General features: G+C 34.6%; 2 protein-coding genes across 2 annotated transcripts in view; both read left to right on the top strand.

The window, feature by feature from the left end:
• Window positions 1–14,996, top strand: part of PolA2 (DNA polymerase alpha subunit B) — a 461,246-nt gene that overhangs the window by 443,700 nt on the left and 2,550 nt on the right. The window contains exons 6-7 of the mRNA XM_075297490.1: window positions 1,028–1,719; window positions 1,785–1,968. Coding sequence (XP_075153605.1) covers window positions 1,028–1,719; window positions 1,785–1,968 — 876 coding nt within the window. The remainder of the gene's footprint in view (window positions 1–1,027; window positions 1,720–1,784; window positions 1,969–14,996) is intronic.
• On the top strand, window positions 2,121–13,671 carry LOC142226902 (uncharacterized). Its single transcript, XM_075297187.1, has 2 exons — window positions 2,121–2,784; window positions 12,304–13,671. Exons 1-2 carry the CDS (start codon window positions 2,774–2,776, stop codon window positions 13,148–13,150), a joined length of 858 nt encoding a protein of 285 aa, XP_075153302.1. The 5' UTR covers window positions 2,121–2,773; the 3' UTR covers window positions 13,151–13,671.

Here is a 14,996-nt window from a genome sequence, read left to right as displayed (position 1 = left end):
GAACATTTTTCCAATTAAAATTTTAATTGAGTTTTAAAAAATATTCAATTAAAAAATTAATTGATTCGACAATTTTTTTAATTGAAACAAATTCAATCACAAAAATTAATAGTATCAATTAATATTTTAATTGGATCAATTAATTTTTTAATTGACCTTCAATTAATTTTTTTAATATATACTATCATTTCTGTGATTGAAGACATTTCGATTAAAAAATTAATTGAATCAATTAATTTCGTGATTGAATCAGAATTTTTTTTGTGTGTCACATACACAAAAATTTTATGAGAAACTTGAAATTGGTTGAATTTTCAAAAAATTTGCCACAAGCTAAAAATAATTTTTGAAACAAAAATACAAATTTTACGAATTTGTATACAAAATTTCGAGGTCAAATTTAATTTTCATACGAAAAATAGGACTTTTACGAATTTTTATACAAAATTTTACGTCAAAATTTAATTTTCATACGAAATCTGACATAAAGGTGAGTATTAAGTTCGAGTTTAGCCGCTAATATTGCCGTTTTTCACGATCACTTTTCTCTAATAATCCATGAAAAAAAAATAAAAATTGTGAAAAGTTACTTTGAGGTATTTCCCATCAAGTTTTAATAAAATACAAAATTTCGAGGTCAAATTTAATTTTCATACGAAAAATAGGACTTTTACGAATTTTTATACAAAATTGTACGTCAAAATTTAATTTTCATACGAAATCTGATATAAAGGTGAGTATTAAGTTCGAGTTTAGCCGCTAATATTGCCATTTTTCACGATCACTTTTCTCTAATAATCCATGAAAAAAAAATAAAAATTGTGAAAAGTTGCTTTGGGGTATTTCCCATCAAGTTTTAATAAAATTTGCATGAAAGAGGTACAATTTTATACTGTTTTTACGGATTTAATTTCGGGTTTAGCGGCTAAACCCGAACTTAATACCCACCTTAAGGCAAAAAACACTTTTTACTTTGTTTATAACATAAACAATTTTTTTAAATATATCCTTTTTGTGTTTTTTATAGGACATGATTAAAACCATTGGTACAATTCACAGTGATTACGATGGACCCCTCGATCCCTCGTCAACCATTCTGGTAGGTTCCGATGAGGCAACTTGCCACACAGTTCGTTTAAATTTTTCCAAAACGAAGTCAGTGGGCATATTTCCTGGACAAGTTGTAATGGTGAGCGGTATGAATCCCAAAGGTGATGTTCTTATGGTTGAAGAAATAATCACGGAGCAAAATCTACAACCACCAAAACCACCACAAATAGAAGATCGTTTAAGTTTTGTAATTGCTGCTGGACCTTATACGCATGACGACGATTTGGTATATGATCCCTTACAAGATTTAGTCATGTATCTGAAGGAGAATCGTCCTAACGTTTTGATTTTATGTGGACCCTTTATGGAAGCTGAGCATAAAGTGATTGGTGATAATGTCACTTTGGCTGAAACTTTTGAAGCTTTCTTTGAGAAAATGATTACAGGTATCGTTGAGGCAATTGGTCAAGAAACCACTATTCTTGTCGTAGCTTCACATCTTGATGCACACGCTGATTGTGTTTATCCCACAATGGCCATACAAATGAAAAAGACATTTCCAAATGTTCATATGTTGCCAGATCCATCGATGATTGATTTGAATGGATTGGTTATTGGTATGACTTCTACGGATATTGTAGATCATATTTTATCCGAGGAATTAGCTGTGTAAGTAGTTTTGTTTTCTAATTGCTTATTTTGTTGATTATTTTAATAAAAGGATTTTCTTTTAGAAATGCTGGTGATAAAGTAAAACGTGTTGTCAATTATTTGTTGCATCAAAAATCTTTTTATCCCCTAAATCACCCAAAAGAAAATGAAATGTGTTTAGACAGTGATTTGGCTAGTAAATATGCAAACATTGAGAAGATACCGAATATCCTGATATTACCCAGTACACAAAAATGTTTCCTTAGGGTAAGTAAAACCAAAATAATTTGTTCTTAGTTGACTATTGGGACAATTTCTGTTTCAGTTAAAATATTTTTTCTTCTTTTAAATAGGTAGTTGTTTTCAAAAAATCTAGGGTGTATGTAGAATTAAAAGATTGCAGAGACCATAGTGTTGAACTCTGTTCAACTCACATTTTTCCATGAATTGAAATATTTACTTATGAACTGAATTATTAGATTTATGAATTGAATTATCATTTACTCGTAAGAAACAACAATGAATTAATTGATGTATTACATGTACTTAATTGTTAATTTTAAGTTTACTTAGCCCAATTTGAGTTAAATTAATTTAAAAGCGGTAACACTAGAACTTTTCTATGCCAGCCAGAGAAAAGTCTTTTTCTTTGTATCTTTGAAGTAGCTGTCCTTCTCTATCATACAAATCTATTGCTGAATTCAAACTTATTATGTCTGATTATTAACCAAAATGAATTGTAACTTCACTTTTTGCATAGTCATCGAACTGGTAAGCTGCCGCCGTCTGCAATAAAATATCTCTGTTATCAACTGAAACTGATACTGCCTTTTTTCTTTCTCTGTTTTTCTGATCAAACTATTCTGGGAGCCTAATCTCACATACAGTCCATTCCAGTCGTATCAACCCGGAATCTGTTCATGGTCCATTCGAACCTTCAAGGAACTTTCTGAGATTTGTTGAATTTGACGGATTACATCCACCACTGTGTAAAATTTTTGACGATTTTTCTTTTTTGGATCACGTCCACCGCTACATTAAACATTTTGAGGGAAATCTTCATAATTTTACCATGGAAAAAAGGTATGTTCAATTTATTAAATTATAAACGGTAGAAAGTTTGTACGGAAATTTTATGGCAACTAGTGGTAGACAAATTACCAAAATTCCCGCTGTATTGAAAAGCTCAAAGTCAAATTGTCTTTACACAACGCTGGTGTTTAGAACAATTATTTATTGAAACGATCTGTTAAGTCGTCCACGAAATTTTCCATATGATTTGGTTAATTCGTATATGCGCCGCATAAAACACACATCTACTTGGAAATCTCTATTATATATGAAGAGATTTGTGGTTTTTTTCTTTTCCACATTGTCTGATACATATGTTAAAAAAAAAAAAGGAAACTGTCCACATTTATGTTAATGCTTTAACATTTCGCATATGACATAGAATATTATTTTTCTAACATTGGATTAGGAGCGTTTGTCTCCAATGCGAATTAATTGTGGTCCCCGCTATCATACTTACCTTGAAAGCATATTTGGATGTTTACAGTTGATTATATTTACCAGGAGTAGGATTAACATTTTCATGTCACGGCAACATTTGTGGCAACATACTTACTTTGGCAACATTGATTCAATTGTATTATCAACATTTGTTCGGAAACATTTGCGAGCACTCTAACATCTTCATGATTATACATTCTTCCCAACAAAATTGCAACCCACACTCACCTTAAATGTTAACCAACTTCAACCCGAAACGTCAATTCTAGTCATCTACTTTGATGTTCATATGTGTTACATACAGACATACATGTCAACGTTTTTACATATGTTCTTCTCTCCCGCCGATAACAAGAAAGTGACAAAAAATAGACTCTCTTAAATTTAAAGTGTCATAAAGTGTCTCTTAAAGTTACAAGTCATACGTAATCTCTTGGATTTGATCATCTAGCCATCTCAACTACTCTATTTAATTGGGTTTGTTGTTGTTATCTCTTCACATGCAAATGACCATATACCTACCTGCATTCTTTCGGAGTAACGTTACAGCAAATTGACAAATTTATAATATACTCATTTTGTTTGACATATCGTGATGAAAAGTTGGCAATTTGTAAAAAATAGAATTGAAATAAATCAAGAACAGTATGTGGAGTTTTAAAGTGAATTTTATAGGAAAGAGAACTTTGTAGAAGGAATAACTTTGAATAAGAAATGAAAAAAATTACAAGAAAGAACTTTTAACTAAAACCGTAAAATTGGAAAACTTAAAGTGTCAGAAGCAAAGTTAAGAGTCAAAGGAAAGTGGAAATACTCCTGCTGGTGAAAAGGAAAAATAGAATAGCTGATAGAATTGGATGACTAATTTTATGTGAAAAATTTGGGAAATATTTTGTTGGCCAACGTGCTTGATATTTACATTGCCTAATGAGGAGACTTCCATAACGGTTCAGCAGAGTACATGAGTTGGGCTACTTGAGGAATGCGTTTTTTATGAGGTGGTAAGAGGCAAGGGAGCAGAAGAACGTGAAAACATTGGTGAGTGTTGTAGAGTTGCCATAACACGAAATAAAAATCTCTAAAACAAACAATCATTCATTTTTGGATATATTAAGTTGATGCAGAATTAGAAAGAATTTCCATTGGGAATTTAAAAATGTAAATTTAAGACCTTCTACGCTGCGAAAAATTTGATTTCTTATAAAAATTATTAAATATAAATTTTGGGACACGAAACTTCAAAATTTGCGTACCCCTGTTGAAATCATATGTATTTGAAGACAAATTTTCCTTTACGAAAATAAGAACATTTTCGATTATTTTTGCTTGTCTTTGAAAGTGAGAGTATTTACATTTTATATGGTCTTTAACAATTTTTTTTGGTATATCGCAAAAAGTGAATAAACATTTTATAGAGGAATCTGTTTCTCAATTTTGATTTAATGATTGATGGCAGAATTATCTTAATATTAAAGAAAAACAATCTTTGGCAATTGATATATATCAGAATCCTTATTTTGAATGTGTTAATTGAAGGGACGAGACAAAGTTAGTAAGCTTCTTTGAGGAAAAAAAGGAGTAACAACGTGAAATTCAGAACTTTGGGAGAATTTTGTGGTTTGAAAATTTCGACCAAAAACTTCGTGAGAAGACATTTTCACCAAATGCGAACAAAAGTTTTAAAGAATTGAGAAAACTTTGGAAGTAACGCCTAATTTTGGATTTACATATTTGATTTTTAAATTGTGCACCCAAATTGCAAGCCAATTAAAAAAAGTTTGTTAACATTGGAATTTTGAAACCATTTATGTTAACAAACCCGAAATTCTGTAAAGATTTTCAAACTGAATAGTCTATATTGCGAATTCTTTTAACATTATTACTACTACATACATAACTATTTACAATTTATACTAAAATTATTTACAATTTATATTGAAATTATTTACAATCTGTTTATATTTATAATCAATTGAAATTGATGAAAATAAAGTACATATTCGATTATATTTGCACTATATTGAGAAAATCTGTTGCCCATTATCATTTTGTCTGTATATCGCGGAAGTCGAGCATATACATTTCACGTGTATCTGTGGAGACGATAAAATTTTGGAAAAGGCTCGAAATAAGTTTAATATGATATTTTGGTTGACGGAATTGTCGTCAAGAGCGAAGGCTAAAGGATTATTGACTTGTTAATTTCGAAATTACTGATCTATATAAGCAAGGTTCATGAAATATACCACTACAATTTTTTTAAATCTATAATTGCTGCCGAAATCAGCCCATTTCTTGTGGAATCTATAACTGAAATTTTCATAATAACTAGTTCAAATTTTCAGAGACAGTTAAATTATAATTTATATTTACCATTGGGAAAGTTTCGTGTTCATTTTAGAATCCGAAAGGGTGTCCCACCGCAGAATTTTCAAGAAAGAATACGATTCTATATTATCCTGGTACCAAGGTTTCCATCTCTGGAAATTTAAACCTTCTTAATCGCCACAATTATTTTTTTGGTTTCAGTTTTAATATTCGATATCGCCGATTAATTTTTATATTTGGTTTGAATTTTGGAGCTTTATAGCGGATTTGGATTCAGTGTGAACAATAAATCTAAACATCTTAGTGATATATGAGCCATCACATTCCTAGTCAGGATCGCGGAAATACCATTGGAAAATTGTTTTCATAGTCTACTCTGAGAATACTAGTACATGGGAAAGGTGAAATATACTTTGCTCGATTCATTGGAATTCACAGTGAATATTTCTTCACTGTGTTAAGATTGTTTCAAAATATTTTGGAAGTGACATTTGCTGCATTGTGCTTTAGACACCAGCTCACAATTATTATTTGTAGTACTGTATGGGAAAATATGAGCCCAGAAGTAGTGGCTTTTATTTTTTTAGTTTAATTGGCTGTATTTCCAACTGTTAACTTTCTTCCTTATTATTTGCTGGCCTGTGTAAGTTGACGGTTAACATCTGGTAGAAATTTTTTACTGATATATCAATTTGTACGTGCCGTTAAATATTGTTATTGTTGAATTAATTAGATTCGAAATTAATTCCATTACTGCGCAAAAGTTACATTTGTTGCGGGTTTGCTACATACAGAGCAACATTTGCAACATTTTAATCACGCAACATACTTGCAACATCTTCATCCGTACTGTTATATGTATCTGTTATATGGGGAATCTTTATGTCCATTCTGTTACACTCGGAAAAAGATACATTTAACATTTGCTTTACAGAACTGTAACATTAAAGATTCTCACTTATATTTTGCAAACGAATGTACAGGATCTTTGGTATTTGATAGAGAAGTTGAATTAGAACGAACGACTTTTCTGAGTAATATTTAACATTGCTGTGCGTAACATTAGAAATCTGTTGCGAAAGAAAATTGTTCTTTGTGGAACTGAAACTCAAATTTATTCAATACCGTTATTTGATTTCCTATTATTTTGTTCCCTGTGAGACATTTCTATCATTTAAATAATTTTGCGATTTCTGAAATTATTTCACACAAAAATATCAATTAATCACAAAACAAAATTACAGTTAATTTGAATTTGAGCTAGCAACTTAATTTGTAAAAACGATTACGATTTTAGTCAGGCAATCCAGTTTGTTATATCAACAAAAATTGTGTTGAACTTAAAAATTTTCTGTAACAACAATTGATTGTCAGCTCAAAAATTATAATATTATTTTGCATATTCCTACAATTATAATTTATTGAACCGTTTCTTTGACTGATAAATTTGTTACTGGGATAATTTTCTGGGTTTGAGTTTGATTGTTTGGATAAAGTTTTCTTATAACAATGTCAACTCAAAAGTTTATTTTTTTCTCGGACCAGTTGGTCACGTACTGTGCGAATTTTTCGGCAATTGATGTATCGGAACACACACTTTCTAGTTTGCGAGTCGATTTAGATGATCTCGAACGTCGTTGGCGCGCGTTAACACAGGTATACGAAAATGAGATGACATCTGAGGGGGAAAGCTCTAAAACTGAAAGGGAGTCGATTCACCTGAAATTTAACGAATCTTGTAAATCTTACAAACAATGTAAGACCTCGTTACTCGATCTGATTGACATTGAAAAGAACAAAATGGAAAACATTTCAAGACGAACTGAACATCCAGGCAATTTGGCCTCGGATGGAACTGGGTACTCAGTAAAGGTTCCGCCTTGCGATACTGAGATTTTTAGTGGTGGATATGACAAATGGCCTAGTTTTAGAGATATGTTCTCTGCCATTTATATCAAACATCCTAAACTTTCTCCCGCGCAAAAATTATTTCATTTGAGAGCGAAAACAAGAGGCGAAGCTAATCAAATCGTGAAACAGTTTTCTCTGACGGATGATAATTTTATGTTAGCATGGGATGCCCTGCGACAACGTTACGAAAACCAGCGCATTCTCATTAACCATCAACTCCGAAAAATATTTGAGACTGAACGCGTGACCACCGAAAAAGGCAAAACTCTGAGAAACTTGCAATATACTATGAATAATTGTTTGTCGGTTCTGAAGACTTATAACATTTCTGTTGCTTCGTGGGACCCTATATTGGTATATTGGATGTCCTCAAGACTCCCGGATGACACTTTGGCAGCTTGGGAAAATTCATTGACTGACCACAAGACACTGCCTTCGTGGGATCAACTCGACGACTTTATTACGAAAAGACTTAGCATGTTGGAATCGATTTTGGACATGAGGAAACCATCAAATCCTCCTGCAACTTCGCAGAAGTCACAAAATTATCATGCTAAGACTGAGCGAAACTTCAAACCTTGCAAAGTCTGTAAAAAGGATCATTCGCTACGAACTTGCCCAAAATTTATCAATTGGAATCCTTCACAAAGGAAAAAATTTGTGACCATAAACAAAGTTTGCGAAAACTGTTTGTCTTACGGGCATAGTACTCAAAACTGCAAGAGTGAACACCATTGTCAGAAATGTCAACAGTCACACCACACTTTACTGCATCCTGAAATTGGTAACAATGAATCTCGTGAAGTGAATCAAAGGCAACAATCGACACAGGTTTCGACGCACTATGTAGATTCACAATCAGACCAACCGTCCACATCCGCGGAAGCATATACACCTCCTATTTCGTTTGTTCAGTCAAATTTCGCTCGAAGTGGTGATTGTACTATTTTGCCCACTGCATTGGTAGACTTGGAACATTTGGGATCCCGATTTACAATTCGGGCATTTATAGATCAAGGGTCGCAGGAAACATTTATTTCAAGTAGGATCATTAATCGACATTCGATACCCACTAGGAAGGGTTATACGACAATTTCTGGTCTCGGCGGAACTGTTTTGGAGAATTCCTCCAAGCTTTGTAATTTAGTATTGAAATCAAGGAAATCTGATTTTAAATTTAACGCCTCGGCAGTGGTTATTACAAATATGAATCATCTGATGCCGTCTTCATACATTCGCATTTCTGATTGGTCAAATTTAGGAGAAATCGACTTAGCTGATCCCAACTTTAATAAACCTGCGCCGATAGATATGTTGTTAGGAAGTGATGTTCTTCCATTCATTCTGAAATCTGGTGTGCGAAAGAATGTATCAGGGGATCTTTTAGCTCAGGAAACTGAATTTGGCTGGATCCTAAGTGGTCCTTCAAATACTAAATCTGTATCATCTTTTGCTTCGTTTGTAACTTGTCCCAACTCACTCAATGAGGAGATACGAAAATTCTGGGAACTTGAAGAAGTTCCATCGTCGCGAAATTTAGCTCAAAATGACGTTTGGTGCGAAGAATTTTATAAGGATACAACTGTTCGTCTATCTGATGGGAAATATGTGGTTAGGTTGCCATTTCGTCATGATTTAGACCCGAATATAGTTCTCGGATCATCAAGACGGGCTGCGATAGGACAATATATTCATATGGAAAAAAATCTGAAAAAGACACCTGAACTTGCTCTTGAATATTCGAAAGTATTATCGGAATATGTTGAACTGAATCATATGGAGCCCACTACTTCAAGTGAACTTTGCCACAATTCTAAATATATGTCATACTATCTTCCTCACCACGCCGTCGTGAAAACTGAAAGGGTTTCAACGAAAGTTAGAGTCGTTTTTAATGCTTCGAAGAAATCGTCTACTGGTATATCACTAAATGACATTTTACATACTGGGCCAATACTACAAAATGACTTGATGAACGTAATACTGCGTTGGAGATTCTTTCGATATGTTTTTAATGGCGACATTCAGAAAATGTATCGTCAAATTTACGTACATGAAGATGATAGACATTTTCAGCGTATTTTATTTCGAGAATCTCCAAAGGATGAAGTTACTGATTTCTGCCTGAAAACTGTGACCTTTGGGGTAAACTGTGCTCCTTTCCTGGCAATTCGGACACTTTTACAGCTGAGTGAAGATGGAAAATCTACCCATCCCACTGCATCTGAAATTTTACGACGTCAAATATATGTCGATGACATACTCTCAGGTGGACATTCATTACCTGAAGCTGAATTTTCTTTAATACAATTGATTGATTTGCTAAATTCCGCTGGTTTTCCACTTAAAAAGATTACTGCTAATCATTCAGCAATTCTTCAAAAAATAACCCCGGAGGATCTTCTTCACGAAGAGTTTCTAAGACTGGAAGATAAAAGTGAGACGAAAACTTTAGGCATTCGATGGAATGCAATGGCTGATAATTTTCACTATAATGTGACAAATATAACTACTCCTTCTGCTCCACTAACGAAAAGGAAAATATTATCCATCGTAGCAAAAATCTTTGACCCCGCTGGATGGTTGGCTCCTATAATAATAGTGGCAAAAATGCTTCTTCAGCAACTGTGGATCGATGGTACAGACTGGGATGAAGAAGTCAGATCCCACTCATTAGAAAAGTGGAATATCTTCATTGCAAATTTTACTGCTATTGAATCCATAAGGATACCCCGCTGGATACACTACTCTCCAGAAAAAAGAATTGAAATTCATGGGTTTTGTGACGCCTCGGAAAAGGCATACTGCGCTTGCATTTATATTTGCACTTTATCACCACTGAAAGTTCGAACTGCTTACTTACTTGCTTCGAAAAGCAAAGTAGCTCCTTTAAAAACTGTTAGTTTGCCCAGGCTTGAACTGTGCGGGGCTGCACTACTGTCTAAATTATTGAAATCGGTCTGTCAAAACTTGAATGTATCCATTTCTGATATATACTTATGGTCCGATTCCACTATTACGTTGGCGTGGTTGGCTAAACCACCGTTTCACTGGAAAACGTTTGTTGCCAACAAGGTATCTGAGATTCTGGACAATGTAGGAAATGCCACCTGGAGACATGTGCCCACTAATGAAAACCCTGCTGATATAGGAACTCGTGGATGTACTGCTACCGAATTGAATTCCAATACACTGTGGTGGAATGGACCGAAATGGCTGGTAAAACCACCAGAACTTTGGCCAAAACCTGTATCTATCAATGAGCCAACCCTTGAAAGAAAAGTGATTACCCTGCAAACCCAAACACAAACTGAAGACATATTGGAAAGATTCTCATCATTTGATCGTGCTCTTCGGGTTATATGTTTTATGTATCGTTTCATAAGGAAATGCCAGAAGCAATACTGTTCTGAAACGAGAAACGATTTCATTACTGCTACAGAAATACGAACTGTAAAATTGCAACTCATCAAACTAGCCCAGAAACGATTCTACTTTTGTGAATATAATGCCCTAAAAAATAACCACGCCCTTCCTTCTAAAAGCAAATTACTAACTTTAAATCCATTTCTGGATGAACATAAACTGCTTCGGGTCAACGGCCGTTTGGCCAATGCTCATTTAAACTATGCCGAAAAATATCCACTAATCATTCCGGAACAATCGAAATTTTGTAAATTGTTAATTGATTACACTCATAAGATTCTTCTTCATGCTGAGCACCAAAGCATGCTGCGCGCTATAAGAGCTGAATTCTTTATCATACGTTTGAAAAATGCTATACGCTATTGTATTCGAAATTGTCGAAATTGTACAATCTATAAACAGAGAATCAGGAATCAAATAATGGGCGCTTTACCTGTTGAAAGATGTAATTTTTCACTGCCTTTCACCAACACTGGAATAGATTTTGCTGGACCTTTTGATCTGAAGACATCAAAGTTACGAAATGCAAAATTGCAGAAAGGATATGCCGCAGTTTTCATCTGCCTGTCTACTCGAGCTGTTCACTTAGAGGTCTGTTCTGATCTATCGACTGAAGCCTTTATGGCAACTTTTAATCGCTTCGTAGGGCGAAGGGGGTTCCCCAAAAAGGTATTTTCTGACAATGGGACAAATTTCGTTGGAGCTAGTAGAGCTCTATCTAAAGAATACGAAGCGTTTCTGAAATCCGCCGAAAAGCATCTAGTTGAACATTACAATATACATGGTTTTGCGTGGCATTTTATTCCTCCTCATGCTCCACATATGGGAGGCTTATGGGAGGCCGCCGTCAAAAGCATGAAGACTCACTTGCGAAAAGTGGCAGGTAACTTGAAATACACCTATGAAGAATTTTCCACATTACTGATTAGAATTGAAAGTATTCTTAACTCGAGACCTCTTTCTCCCGTAAGTGAAAACCCTGAGGATCTGATTCCACTAACTCCTGGACATTTTCTGAGAGGAGCCGCTCTGACTTCAGTTCCTGAAGAATCTTCCGAAAATTTATCACTACTTAACCGCTGGCAGAGGCTCAAAATCATTCAAGCTCATTTTGCGAAAAGATGGAAAAATGAGTACATAACTGAGTTACAACGTCGATATAAGTGGAAAACTGAACAAAGCAATCTGAGAGAAAACGATTTTGTAGTGGTTAAAGATGACAATTTGCCACCTACTGAATGGCGATTAGGCCGAGTTACTAAAGTTTATTTCGGTTCTGACACTAAAGTTCGAGTAGCCGAAATCAGAACTCAAAACGGAACAATTGTCCGTCCTTTGGTTAAACTTTGCATTCTACCAGTTGCCAATTAGATTCCGTACTATTTTCTCAACCCCGTTCATAATTTAATAAATTTACCTTTACAGCTTAGCAAAGAATCTTCCGAAATGTCGCATCTGCTATAAAAGACACACGCTCAAAGACTGCTCTGCGTTTTACAATATGGACGTCCTAAAAAGAAGACAGGAAGTGAAAATAAAAGGCTTTTGCTTCAAATGTTTGTGCTCATCCCACACAAGAGAATGGTGCCGGTCGCGCAAGACTTGCATGGTGTGCAACAATAACCATCATACCATGTTGCATGTGGATGACCACAACAAACCCCATCATAGTTCTCAAGTAAGAACTTCCAAGGTGTCACCAAGTTCTCAACGTCAAACAACACATCGTTTACACTCGACTGCCAACCATAAACGTCACCGCTCAGCTCCGCTTGTCCACGAAAGATTAAGCCAAAAAACTAAAAGTCACGTCTTCTTACCCACTGCTTTGGCGCGAGTCTTAACTTCGAAGGGTCCTGCAAAACTACGCCTGATGCTGAACTCTGCCGGTCTACAAACATTCGTCAACAAAACTCTTGTTCAACGGCTACATCTTCGAACCACAAAGAAAAATGGTGATGAATACTGTACACTAAGTTTACAGTCGTATCACGATCCCACGGTGAAGATACAAATCACCGGATTGGTTCAAAATCGAATCACTACGACCTTACCCCAGGAAACCAATGACAAGAAATTCCAGACGATATATAATCATCTCAGCGACCTGGCTGACCCACATTTTTATAAGCCTACAAACGTTGAGGCTGTTATCGGCAATGACCAACTGCCCATGATCCTAAAGGCCGGTTTAATCCAAACCTCATCTACAATGCCAATAGCCCAGAGTACGATATTCGGATGGGTTATCTCGGGAGTTTGTCGCTGCTAGGTTGCAATCTTGCAAAGGGGGCGGAATGTTGAACTCTGTTCAACTCACATTTTTCCATGAATTGAAATATTTACTTATGAACTGAATTATTAGATTTATGAATTGAATTATCATTTACTCGTAAGAAACAACAATGAATTAATTGATGTATTACATGTACTTAATTGTTAATTTTAAGTTTACTTAGCCCAATTTGAGTTAAATTAATTTAAAAGCGGTAACACTAGAACTTTTCTATGCCAGCCAGAGAAAAGTCTTTTTCTTTGTATCTTTGAAGTAGCTGTCCTTCTCTATCATACAAATCTATTGCTGAATTCAAACTTATTATGTCTGATTATTAACCAAAATGAATTGTAACTTCACTTTTTGCATAGTCATCGAACTGGTAAGCTGCCGCCGTCTGCAATAAAATATCTCTGTTATCAACTGAAACTGATACTGCCTTTTTTCTTTCTCTGTTTTTCTGATCAAACTATTCTGGGAGCCTAATCTCACATACAGTCCATTCCAGTCGTATCAACCCGGAATCTGTTCACATAGACTTCATGAACATCGAAACTAACCTCCTAGTTTTCGATAAATAATTAACTTAGTAGCCACCGTGGTGCAATGTTTAGCATGCCCGCCTTGCATACACAAGGTCGTGGGTTCGATTCCTGCTTCGACCGAACAAGTTTTTCAAAAAAAGTTTTTCAGCGGTGATTTATCCCACCTCAGTAATCCAGCATTACTGACATTTCTGAGTGTTTCAAAGCTTCTCTAAGTGGTTTCACTGCAATGTGGAACACAGTTCGGACTCGGCTATAAAAAGGAGGTCCCTTGTCATTGAGCTTAACATGGAATCGGGCAGCACTCAGTGATAAGAGAGAAGTTTACCAATGTAGTATCACAATGGACTGAATAGTCTAAGTGAGCCTGATACGTCGGGCTGCCACCTAACCTAACCTAACGTAGTTGTACGCCGAATGAAGTCACCATCGTTGCTAATGAATCTCATTTTTTAGACCTTGTTCAAACGTATTTTTCAGACGGGTAAAAAAAGTTGACCCATCTCCGTGCCAATTTGAATTGAAACTGTGTTGGAAGAAATGTTAGTTTTTTGTAGGATCTTAGAGCACGGTTGCCACTCGTGTCAAAAATAATTTACCAAAATTTTACCAAAAATCTACCAGATTTAAAAAAAAATATTTTAACGTTTTTGATAAAAAAATTTGCCAAAATTTTATTTCTCCAGAAACTTTTGTCAATTTTTTTTCTATAGAAAATTTTGAAAAAATTTTCTTGCATAGAAAATTTTGTCGAAATTTAACTCCATAGAAATTTTTTTAAAAATTTTATTTCTCTAGAAAATTTTATTTTTTATTTCTCTAGAAAATTTTGGCAAAAATTTTATCAAAATTGTATTTAAAAATGGTAAAAGTACATCTCAGTTAGAGGAGAATATTTTGCAAAATCTACCAAAATGTGAATAATTCTACAAATCTACCAAACAGTAAACAAAATCCACCATTTTTTCTACCAACTGTGGCAACCGTGTCTTAGAGACCGCTTTACAGCTAAAACGGGCGACCCCCCTAAAGTCTACAGCTCGAATGGTTACAGTTTGTCAATAAATTGTTTGCAAAATATAAAAATTTAAGAAACTAATTATATATAAACGTCTTTTTCTACAATTTAACATACTTTTAGTTTGAATTTTTTGTGATTTTATTAAATTCATACGGTCATCGTTCAATACTATCAAAAAATATTCTATTGCAATGAAATGCGGAAGCATAGGACAAAATGCATTAAAAGTCTGTATGTCTGCTGTCAATAATTTCTTTGCAAAAGCAGATCCCAAAGC

Source organism: Haematobia irritans, chromosome 1, assembly GCF_050003625.1.
Source record: "Haematobia irritans isolate KBUSLIRL chromosome 1, ASM5000362v1, whole genome shotgun sequence".
Classification (NCBI taxonomy): Eukaryota; Metazoa; Arthropoda; class Insecta; order Diptera; family Muscidae; genus Haematobia; species Haematobia irritans.
This window is presented reverse-complemented; position numbering and strand designations above follow the sequence as displayed.